At 50.8% G+C, this 11682-nt stretch overlaps 1 protein-coding gene across 1 annotated transcript; it reads left to right on the top strand.

Annotated features, from left to right (window-relative positions):
- Nucleotides 1-1495: 1495 nt before the first annotated feature.
- LOC100087033 (alpha-1-antitrypsin-like protein GS55-MS) lies at nt 1496-11157 on the top strand. Its single transcript, XM_029066934.1, has 5 exons — nt 1496-1632; nt 5911-6539; nt 7789-8059; nt 9136-9283; nt 10906-11157. The coding sequence occupies exons 1-5, from the start codon at nt 1511-1513 to the stop codon at nt 11095-11097; spliced, it is 1362 nt and encodes a 453-aa protein (XP_028922767.1). The 5' UTR covers nt 1496-1510; the 3' UTR covers nt 11098-11157.
- Nucleotides 11158-11682: the final 525 nt, after the last annotated feature.

Raw genomic sequence — 11682 nt, 5'->3', positions numbered from 1 at the left:
TGGAGGAGGTGATTTTTAAGTAGGGTCTTGAAGAGGGAAAGAGAATCAGTTTGGCGGAGGTGAGGAGGGAGGGCGTTCCGGGACCGCGGGAGGACGTGACCCAGGGGTCGACGGCGGGATAGGCGAGACCGAGGGACGGTGAGGAAGTGGGCGGCAGAGGAGCGGCTGGAGTGATCCTCTACCAGCCTCAAATGACAGCAGTGCTGAGAAGAATAGACAGGCACGGTGTGGAAGGATGGGTGGTAGGCACACTGACCCGTTATCTCTCCTCCCCTTTGTTGGAGTACCCCCCTCACCCCGGTTGGGGTCAAGCACAGCAGAAAGATTCATATGATGGGGGAACGAGGCAGGGAAGAGATGGGTGGCACTAGGTCATTTTAGGAATTATGGCTGGGGAGGCTGCTGCTCAGCTCCCCCATTGCCTCCACCATCAGAATACAAAATGTCGCAGGTGCTCTGCTCCAGATGGCAGTATGAGACACCCCCTACAACCACCATTCCTGTCTTCCCCATTCCCTTCTATGCATCTCTAGAGAAGACAGGAACCTGAACTAGGATTAGGCTCATCGATCAAGGTCACACCAGCTTCAAAGGCAAGTTGGATTTTCACCTGGGAATGGACAGCCTTGCCTGGTTTGGTCTTGATCTGACTTCTTGGGATGGAGAGAGGGGAGTTCAATCTTTTTGGAGTGAGGAGGCAAAGAAGGCACCCATCTAGAGTCACAGGTAACGAAGGGGCACAGGCTTTGGCCGGCACACAGATGCAGCCATGCTCCCCACAAGTGACCGCCTTGCCACGATCCCAGGGGGGAGATCAGTACATCAGATGGGCTCATTAGTTTTTTTGATTTCTCCCCCAACCAGCCATCCACACTTCTCATCTATCAGAGTAGAATGGTCTGGCATGCTGCTGACACTAGGTATAACTGTACAAGTGGGTGTCTCACCATGTATGGCTTGTCATCTCAACCGGTCACTGCAGGATGGATCCCTGCAGGATGGAAGACTCTTCGCCTACCATGGAAGAGTTCCCCGGGTGATTTTTCCCCAGCAGGATCACTAGGGCTAGGTTTCTAAGATCTCCAAGCGTCCTTATATCTTAAAACATGATCCCAAAGTTATCTTGGGGAGGTGGTCTCTTCTGTCCAGGGCCTCTTGACACTGACCCCCTCCCTGTCCAACACCAGTCCATGGCCCCTACGGGTGGCCTTCTGGAGGTTCTTGAGGCCACAGACCCTGGATCCTTCTCCAGCCCAGGGGAGAGCAGCGTGGAAGGGGGCTGAGAAGACCAGGAGGGGTACAGTTGCATTTTGGAGCAGGGAGTGGGGCAGATGCCAACTGCGGGAAGGTTTGCACCCAGAAGAGGTGGACTAGATTGTTTTCGGGAAAGGCTCCCAAAGTTGCTCAATCATTTCAGAGCACGTGACCAAGCCACAGGCCTGCATGCTTTGTAAACCACCCCCGGAGAGCTATTTGGTCATTGTTTGCTCTGAGCAGCCACCTGTGAGTCATGTTAATGTTTAGCTTGGGCCTCCTCCCCCTCCTGGGGCCATCAGCCACCTTAAATGGCATCTTAGGGAGTAGGTTCCGGACAGACCCGGTCATCGCCTCGGGCGACTCCATCATTCAACTGTAAGTAGATACGCCAAACCTTTCCGTTCTTCAGATGCAAACCTGTCTCATGAAATTTTTCCTTTCTGAGCTGAGGCCGTGATAGATGACAGGGTCTCTCTCAGATGTCACAGAGTCCAGAGGTAGAGCCAAACCTGTCTAGGTAGATAAAAGGCATCCTCCGGCACTCCATCCTCCATGAGGATGCCTGGATTAACCAAAAAATCCTGTGTAAGAGGAAAGACTGCTGAGTGTAGTGGTCTCACCCTTGTTGTGTTTTCTCTGAAACATGCCCTTCTGAGTTCCCTTCACAAATGTTTCAAACTTCGGGACCCAAGCAGGGAGCAGACTCCCTGAGTCACCAAGATTGTGTTTGGAATGTTACCTGGGTTGCGTCTTGCTATCCCATCATTAGCATGGTGCTTGGCACATCAGTCCAAGAACTCAAAAGATAAGAGATGATTGGGTCCCACTCCATCTGGCATGGGGCTCAGGGTCTCGGGGAGGGAGGTTCTGTCTTAAATCTCCATTTACTGATGACAAAAGCGAGGCACAGGCCAGTGTTTCTCTAAGGCAAAAACCTTGTGAGTGGTGTATCTGGAGAAGGAACCTGAGTCCAACTGCCTCCAGGCCCTTTCTCCGAGGGCACACCATTGCCCAGTTATTCTGTATTCCAGAAATGAACTAGCACTTCATTTTCAGAGAAGGTCAATTTGGGCAGAGAAGGTCAATTTGGGCACTTTTGAAGGGTGTTTTGAAGTACACTTTTTAGAGGCAGCATGGCCTAGTAGAGGGAGCAAGAGCCTGGGAGCCAAAGGACATGGGTTCTAATCCCAGCTCTGTCACATGTCTGTTGTATGACTTTGGGCAAGTCTGTGCCTTTGTTACCCCATCTACGAAATGGGGATTAAATCCTACATAGACCCAGGTGTCAGAGGACACAGATTGAAATCCCAACTCTGCCAGTTCCCTTCTGAATGACTTAAGGCAAATCACTACAGAACCTCAATCACTCAATCAATCAACAGTTTTCAGTGGGCTGAGCACTATATTAAGCACTTGGGAAGGCACAGCACAACAAGCTTACCATCTAGAAGAGAAGACAAAATTAATATAAAAAAGTAATTTGTACTAAATGAGTCCTGAGGGGTGGAGGGTGGGGAATATATCAAATGTCCAAAGTTCTCAGATCCAAGTTTACAGATGACATAGAAGGGAGAGGGAGCCAAGGAAAAGAAAGCTTAATCAGGGAAGGCCTTGAGATATGACCCTAGTAATGCACTGAAGGTGGAGAGAATGGTGATCTGGCATATACGGAGGGGGAGGAAGTTCCAGGCTAGGGGGAGGACATGGGAAAAGAATTAATGGCGGTAATATGGATGAGATCGGGGCATAGCGAATACGCTGGCGCTAGAGGAGTGAAGTGTGTGGGATAGGCTATAGTAGATCATTGAGGTGAGGTAGGATGGGGAGAGCTGATTGAGTGCTTTAAAGCCAGTGATAAGAAGTTTCTGTATGAAGATTCTTGGAGGCCACTGGAGACTCTTGAGAAGTGGGAAGACATGGACTGAATGTGTTTTTAGAAAAATGATCCATGCAGCAGAGTAAAGTAGGGGCTGGTGTGGGGAGAGGTAAGAGGTAGGGAGGTTAGTGAGGTGGCAAATGCAGTAGTCAGGGAAGGATAGGATAAATGCTTGGATCAGCATGGTACCAGTTTGGATGGAGAGGAAAGAGTGGATTTTTGTGATGTTGTGAAGGAAGAACTGACAGAATTTGGTGACAGACAATATGTAGTTGGGATGAAAGAAACGAGTCAAGGACTTGTTACTTTTATGAAGTTGTGAGACAGGGAGGATAGCTGTATTGTCTAGAGCAATGGGAAAGTCAGGGGTGAAAGGGCTTGAATGGGAAAAGGACTTCAATTTTGTATGTTTTTAGTTGGAGGGGTCAGCGGGACACCCAGGTAGAGATGTCCTAAAAGCAGAAGGAAATGTGAGACTGCAGAGAAGGAGAGAGGTCAGGGCTGGAGATGTAGATTTGGGAATCATCCACATAGAGATGGTAGTTGAAGTCAAGGAAGAGAATGAGTTCTCTGAGGGAATGGATATAGATGGAGAATAGAAGGGGTCTTGAGGGGCCCCCACTGTCAGAGGGTGAGAGGCAGAGGAGGAGTTTACAAAAGAGACTAAGAAGGAATCAGACAGTCCATCATGTTTGGGTGCTTACTTTGTGCAGAGCTCTGTACTAAGAGCTTGGGAGAGTACAATATAACAAGATGAGACACATTTCCTGCCCACAGTGAACTTACAGTCTAGAGGGGGAGACAGACATTAATATAAATAAATTACAGACATGTATGTAAGTGCTCTGGGGCTGGGAAAGGGGATGAATAAAGGAAACAAGTCAGGGAGCAAGCAGAAGGGAGAGGGAGAAGAGGAAAGAAGGGCGAAATCAGGAAGATGAGGAAAACCAAAAGAGGACTGTGAATAAAGTTTCAAGGAGAGAGCGGTGGTCTACAGAGTTGAAGACACCTGAGAAGTCTAGGAGGATAAAGACAGAGTAGAGGCCATCAAATTTGGTGAGAAGAAATTATTAGTTACCTTAGAGAGGGCGGTTTTCCTGGAATGAAGCAGGAAGAAGCCAGATTGGAGGGAATCGAGGAGGGAATTGGAGGAGAGGAAGTGGATACAGTGGATGTAAACAACTCTCTCGAGAAGTTTGGAGAAGAGTGGTTGGAGAGAGTTAGGGTAATAGGTGGAGGGAGGGTTTTTCTAAGATGGGGATATATAAGCATGTTTGAAAACAGTAGGGAAGAAGCTGCTGGAAATTGAATAGTCCGAAATGGCAGTAAAGGAGGGAAGAAGGGAAGGGATGAGTTTTCTTATTAACATATGAAGGGAAGAAAGGAGGGAAGAAGGGAAGGGAGGAGTATTTAAATAACATATGAAGGGAAGAAACAAAGGTTAGAAACACAGGTCAGGTCAGAAACACAAGCAGAGGGGGTAAAGGAGGCAAGAGATCTCCTTGAGTTACTGCAAGGAATATATATGAAGAGTGGAAGAGGGTGGAGGAGGTGGGGAGTTGGAGAGGAGCAGGGGAGATTTTAAGGAGCTCACGCCTGATGATTTCAATTTTGTCATTGAAGTATGTGGCCAGGTCAGTAGGAGAAAGAAGTGATTGGGGTGCAGTGACAGAAGGTTTGAGATGGGAGTTAAATTTCATGGAATAGCTGGTGGGGACAGTGGATATGGGAGTGCATAAGTATTAGTCTCCTCATCTGTAGAGTGGGGATGAAATTCATGTTCTCCCTCCCCCTTAAGACTGTGAGCCTCATGAGGGGCAGGGATCAGATCTGATTTGATTATACTATATCTAACCCAGAGCTCAGTCCAGTGCTCGGCTCACAGGTAGCCTTTACCATAATTAGGAAGACTGTAACAAAAAAAATGCCATAAGTGCCAGAGGGTGGGTGGCAGCAGGACGAGTCTCCACCACCTCCACTAGATCAACTGATTCTGGGAGATCGATAAGTGATTTATATTGAGCACTTACTGTGTGCAGAGCCCTGTACCAGGAGCTTGAAGTATGGTGAAATAACACTCCATAAAGTGAGTCCATTGCTCTGTCTGGAGAGCCAGTGACTCCAGTTGGACATCGGTCTTTTGGGGAATCCTGCCATCTTCCAGATAGGCCCTGATTTCTCCTCTCCCCAACTTGCCATCCAAACCAGCCGATGTCCTTTTCTCGGCCCCCATGGACTGAGGCCGGCAGGAGAAGCAACATGAAGACTAGTAGCGAGGGGTCCCACTGTCCTCTGGTGGCAGATGCCCCTGTCTGGAAAGTGATGCTTGCCTCTTTACAGCCCTTGGCTGCTGAACGAGGCCTTCCTGAAGAATGGTATGGGAGAAACGAGGATGCACCCAAGGTGGGTCTCTGGAAGGCACTCATTGTTGGACCAGACCCAGAGACACTGTGGGAGAGGGATGAAGCCAGGCTGGAGAAAACAGTGGTTCATCCCTCCGTTTAACTGGGCGATGATATCACTGCATGCCAACTACTGTCCCAAGTGCTCAGAGTCGGTAAAGACGATACCCGCGCCACAAAGAAGATATGGGGAAAATTGCAGGGAAGCACCGAATTGGGACAAGTAGATAAGGGAACCTGATTCAAATCACTGTGAAGCTGATGTAGGGTAAATATTCATTAACTATGTGACCCTAACTAAGTGACCAGGAAAATGTCACCACATGTAACTCATCTGACTCTGACCAACTTCATGTGTCTGCCTCTCCTTCCTAGGAAGATGCCGCCCTCCATCTTCCTGCTGCTGCTGGTTGCTGGGCTCCTTCCCACGGCCCGCTGTAATGAGGTCACTTCCTCACCAGCCACTACCCAGGAACCTGCTGAGAGAGACACACCCTGCTACCAGATCTCAGCCAACATAGCCAACTTCGCTTTAAATCTGTACCAGCAACTGGCATCTGACTCCAACTCCACCAACATCTTCTTCTCCCCACTGAGCATCTCCTCAGCTTTCGCCCTGCTGTCGCTGGGAGCCCGGTCAGTCACCCATACCCAGATCCTCGAGGGCCTTGGGTTCAACCTGACGCGCACCTCGGAGGCCGAGATCCATAAGGGCTTCCAGGACATCGTCCGTTCCCTCGCCCGGGCCAACAGCGGGCTCCAGCTGGATACAGGCAGCGCCTTGTTTGTGGACAACAAACTCAAACTGCTGGAACGCTTCCTGGAGGATGCTAAGAACCTGTACTCCTCAGAAGCCTTCTCAACTGACTTCAAGGACCTGGCGGTGGCCAAGAAGCAGATCAACGACTACGTGGAGAAGGGGACGCACGGGCAGATCACAGAACTGATCGATGATCTCCATCCAGCAAGCCTCTTGGTCCTGGTGAATTTTATCTTCTTTAAAGGTGAGGTGGGTGAGGTCACTGCTGCGTTTGGCGAGTATGCCCCACAGAGAACCCATCTTCTCAGCCTTCCCATCAATGGGGTCATCAAGGAGGATGATAGAGAGGGCGAGAATGATTCCAGGGGTACTCAAGGTCCTGCTGAAGAGAGGGATGTCCAGGCCAATTGTGGGTCTGGTGGTTTACAGGAGGTTGGGGGCACAGATCCATTTCTCCAAAGTGATGGATCAGTGGAGCTCACCACTCTCCATCCTCATTCTGTTATCTTTGGATGACCGGCCCAGTCTGGGCCCATTCCCTGGCACTAGAGAGCCAATCCACTCCCACACGCCCTAGTAGGTGGAGAAGACCCAAGATCCAGTGTTCAGCCCGAAAGCATCAAGAGATCCATCTATGCATGTGGCGCCTCAGAGACCTAGGTTCCCTCAGATGCCCTATTCCCTCAAAAAAGGAGCAGACCCATGGCACAGAGTCCGATTAATAATGATAATAATAATAATAATGTTGGTATTTGTTAAGCGCTTACTATGTGCAGAGCACTGTTCTAAACGCTGGGGTAGATACAGGGTAATCAGGTTGTCCCACGTGAGGCTCACAGTCTTAATCCCCATTTTCCAGATGAGGGAACTGAGGCACCGAGAAGTTAAGTGACTTGCCCACAGTCACACATCTGACAAGTGGCAGAGGTGGGATTTGAACCCATGACCTCTGACTCCCAAGCCCAGGCTCTTTCCACTGAGCCACGCTGCTTCTCTGACCTCTCCAGGCTCCATCCACAACCACTAAGCAGGAAATCATAGCTGGGCAAGGGAATGGGTGGTACAGTCTGGTTGGGGCAGCCCTCCAGCCCATTTCTCAGAGAATCTATCTGAACCTTGGCATGGGAAAACCAGATTGATGATCTGCAAGAGGATCACAGCTTCCATCTCACCATCACAGGTGACGGATCCCGATTCCTCGTGGCCCTGACCCTATGGGATGGATGGGGCGGGTCACAGCCTCCTTCTTCACACAGTGACAGGGAGCAAGAGGGGCTCGAGGCTCCAGAGGGCCCCTGGGAGAGAATAGAATGGACGCTTGACTGGTGGCAAGTCATAAATCGAAGGGGCAGGGAAGGGACCCTCCAACCGCATAAGTGAGCTCCACCCCAGTCCCTTGCTGGAAGTGTCTCTCTCTGCCCCCGGACATGAGGAAGGCATATGATATGGGTGTGGAGGGCAGAGTCAAGCCATCATTTGTATCTTTTCACTAGCGAAATGGGAGAAACCTTTCAAAATGGAAAACACCGTGGAGGATGACTTCTTCGTGGATGAGAAAACGACAGTGAGAGTGCCCCTGATGCAAAGGCTGGGCATGTTCCACTACATGTATGACAGCGAACTCTCATGCAACGTTGTGACGATGCAGTACGTCGGCAATGCCACCGCCTACTTTGTGCTGCCGCAGCAAGGGAAAACAAAACAGGTGGAGGACCACCTGACGAAGGATCGCATTCTGAAATGGTCGGAATCTATGAAGAGGAGGTGAGAGGGCAGCTCTCTGGAGAGCCCCGTTGTCCCATGAGGCTAGAGGCATGATGACGCGCAATCCCCATGTCAGACACTTGCTGCCATCCTGCCAGGACATCCGGTAGGGCTGGGTGGGTAAGTGGGGCCCCATTTGCCCTTCACGCAATGCAGTCTTCTAGATCCACAGGTGGGGATGTCCAAATTAATCAGAAGGTATCCATGTCTCCTCGTTCCTCATAATCATAGCCAGATTTTTAAAAAAACAAAAAAAACATTTCCAGCTTGCGGGGTGGCCAGCGCATCCTGAGAGAAAGTGTCTTGGATGAAGGGTCAGTGGCTACCCACTTCTGGCATTCAGATCTGAGGTGGGGGAAGCCGGTCTTGGGGTCAAACCAGCCCCAGTGTTCCATTTCCACTACTTCAATCTGGGGAGCAGTCCCTCACAGGCTGGATGTCTCCCTTGTGGAAAGGCCCAAGGTCCCATGAGTGGTGCGCCAAGCTCCAGGGCCTCGTGGAAGGCTCCAGACTCAGTGGAGGACACCTCATGTGAGGGGAGGCACCCGGGATGAGTGGCGGTGCCCAGAATGCTCAACTATGTCTTAACTAGGAATTGCATGGGAGGGTGAGTATGGAGAGGACAGGGGATCTAAGCCTGTCCGGGAACGTTCTTGACCCAACCTGGGACTGGAGATACAGGAGCCAATCAGAATCCCCATGGGACTTTCCGGGTGAGCTCGAGAAACCTCACCATAAAGGGGTCTCTGACCCCCATATGCCTGCCTCCAGCTGTTGGCCCCAGTCTCCTATCACCCACTTGGGTGAGAGGGTGACACCACGGGTAGTCCACCAATGGGACTTGAGTAATCAGGACACCCAGCTCGATAGATGTTCATGTGTCCCTGAGGGGTGTTTCCTCCATGTATGTCAGTAGAGAGCCGAGAGAGCACACGGTGTCCAGGTGGTTCCTGTGAAAGTGGAACGGACAATGACACCCGACAGAGGCCTTCATCGACCGTACTCTCACCAGTCACAGGCACCTTCAACTGCTGGACCTTCCTAAACATCTTTTTTTCATCTTCCTCTTGGAACAGGTCGCTCAACTTGCGTTTTCCCAAATTTTCCATTTCTGGCACCTACCAGCTTGAAAAGATCCTGGGAAAATTGGGTGTGACCGACGTGTTCACTGACAAGGCTGACCTCTCTGGCCTCACGGACCAGGTCCATCTCAAGGTCTCAAAAGTGAGTAGATGCCACGGGCTGGAACTGAAGACCATCCACAGTGTGTAATTGATGCAGTTAAGTGAGGAAGATTTAGGACAGATTTTTCCGGACTCAATTTATCCTGAGTGGAATACAATTCCTCAATTGGATTAGGGATGTTCCTGTGTACTGTAGATTCCTGGAGAGTGGTTTAGTATCCCCCAGGCTGAGAGACACTGAAATCACCAAATGGAGCATGGGGTCTCATAGCTTTCTTTCAACAGTTGCCTCTCTGTCATCAATCTCAAGGTTGGGGATCTCCTAAAGGGAAGGTGAACATCATCTCCTCTGTTTGCCAAAGGAATAGGTGCTTGACAAATGGCACATGACAATAGTTGCTGTTACAATGGGCCCCGTCCCTAGGTTGGACATTAGCCAATCGGGCCTGATGCAGTTAGAGAAGCATCAAGACATAGTGGATAGAGCACAGACCTGCGAGTCAGAAAGGTCATGGGTTCTAATGCCGGCTCCGCCATTTGTCTGCCGTGTGACCTTGGGCCCTTCACTTCTCTGTGCTTCAGTTACCGCATCTGTAAAATGGGAATTGAAACTGTAAGCTCCATGGGGGACAGGGACTGTATCCAATCTGATTAATTTATATCTACCCCAGCACTTAGAAGTTAGCGCTTAACAAATACCATAATTATTATCATCATTATTATTATTATTATTATTATTATCCTGCACAGAGCTCATGGCCCACTGGGAAGGGTGGAGAGGTGATTAGTTACCAGTTTCCAAAAGGCAAAACTGAGGCAAAGTGTCAGGCGGCTGAGTGGGAATCGGAATCTGGGTGCTCCCTGGGCCCACTCACTTTTCATCAGCACCCTTAACCATGACATGGGACGCCTATTGTGATGGGGCCCACAGGGAGTTTTCTTTCCAGGGAAACTTCTCAACCCCAGGCCAGCCCCATGGCAGCTCTCTGGGAATCCCAACTGCACCATGACTTGTGCTACAACCATTGATTGTCCTGGGACTAGATCAGGAAACTAGGGTGGTGGGGCAAACCGTCTCAAAGGGGCGTGCAGTTGTGCCTCTCCAGAGTTTGGGACAGAGTGCAGAGATCCCAGTAGGAGGGTCCAGTCCCCCAGGGAAGAGATGGACGGTGTCTCGCAGGGACCGGCTTTGCTTTCCGCCTCTCACAGAGTCAGGTCTGTCTGCTCGGTGGTCAGATCACCTGGCTATCCCATGTCTCTCCCAGGTCCACCAGCCAGAAGCTTGGGTTTTCCTCAATTCGCATCTCCCCTGGCTCCAGCACCGATGGCTTTGGTTCAACTGGGCCTTCACTCCTGCTTTAATAGAACCTCCATTTTATGGCCAGGAGATGAATGCAGACTCAGCACCCCCACCTCTCCATCTGTGCTCTAGTGTCTCTGCCCCCTCATCCCTGCCCCTTACTGTCAGGGCTCTGCCCATGCTCATTTGGCACCCAGGACCACTCCCTGAGGGCCTGCTCCATTGGGGTAATCCACTCGCAGACTTTTCGGGGCTCCCACCCTCTCCTCTGACCCCAGAGTCCAACAGCAATGCCAGTCGCATCGAGGGTGGCTTCCATGTCCTACATTGGGTCTGCTGACGTGCCTTTTTGTCTTCCTCAGGCCGTGCACAAGGCCATGCTGAAGGTCGATGAGAAAGGGACCGAGGCATCAGCGGCCACTGCCGTGGAGGCCATGCCCATGTCTCTTCCTCCCACCGTGACCTACAACCACCCCTTCCTGGTCATCATTTATGAGAAAATCACCCAGACCATGCTCTTCTTGGGGAAGATCGTCAATCCCACAGTCCCCTGACCCCCCGCAGGCGAGATGCACACTTCTCTGCCTCCTACCCAATAAAGAATCGTTCCAATCTGGGTGTCTATAGTTGAAAGCCAGCCCAACCACTTCCGGAGGTCCTTGCACAGAAAGAGGGGGGCTGGGAGTGGGGAAGATTGTGCAGGTAAAGGGAAAGGGCAATCGTGGTTATCCCTTTCAAGGAACAACTGATCCCACTGTGTGTCCCAGCTAGCTGAAGAGGGTCCCTTTTCTGATTTTGCAGTGACTGGCAATCTCATCCGAGATCGATGTCGGGCAAGAGTGACATAGTGCACCCAGCATGGGGTACAACACTCTATCTCTCTGGGGATCCTGAGCTGGCGTCAGCACAGAGGGACCCAGCAGACACCTTGCACTGAGAGCCAGACCAAATCATCTTGAATAGAGGGGTCCTTTCCACTGTGCTCTGAGCCAAGTCACAGAAAAGCCCTTTCCTGGGCCGCTGGGATCTTGGTCCTGTGGTCAAACTGTTCTCCTATTGGTAGATGGAGTTGGAAATGGGAAGTGGAAAGGTAGAGTCAAGGGCCCACATTTCCCTGTCATGGGAGGAGCCCACAGAAG

This window comes from Ornithorhynchus anatinus, chromosome 1 (genome assembly GCF_004115215.2).
Source record: "Ornithorhynchus anatinus isolate Pmale09 chromosome 1, mOrnAna1.pri.v4, whole genome shotgun sequence".
Taxonomy (NCBI): domain Eukaryota; kingdom Metazoa; phylum Chordata; class Mammalia; order Monotremata; family Ornithorhynchidae; genus Ornithorhynchus; species Ornithorhynchus anatinus.
This window is presented reverse-complemented; position numbering and strand designations above follow the sequence as displayed.

Bases quoted from the DNA above. Each gene is read 5' to 3' on its own strand.
- LOC100087033 (XM_029066934.1), top strand. From the start codon at position 1,511: ATGTTAATGTTTAGCTTGGGCCTCCTCCCCCTCCTGGGGCCATCAGCC. The intron at 1,633-5,910 runs GTAAGTAGATAC...TCTCCTTCCTAG, and splicing joins GGCGACTCCATCATTCAACT to GAAGATGCCGCCCTCCATCT. The intron at 6,540-7,788 runs GTGAGGTGGGTG...TCTTTTCACTAG, and splicing joins GAATTTTATCTTCTTTAAAG to CGAAATGGGAGAAACCTTTC.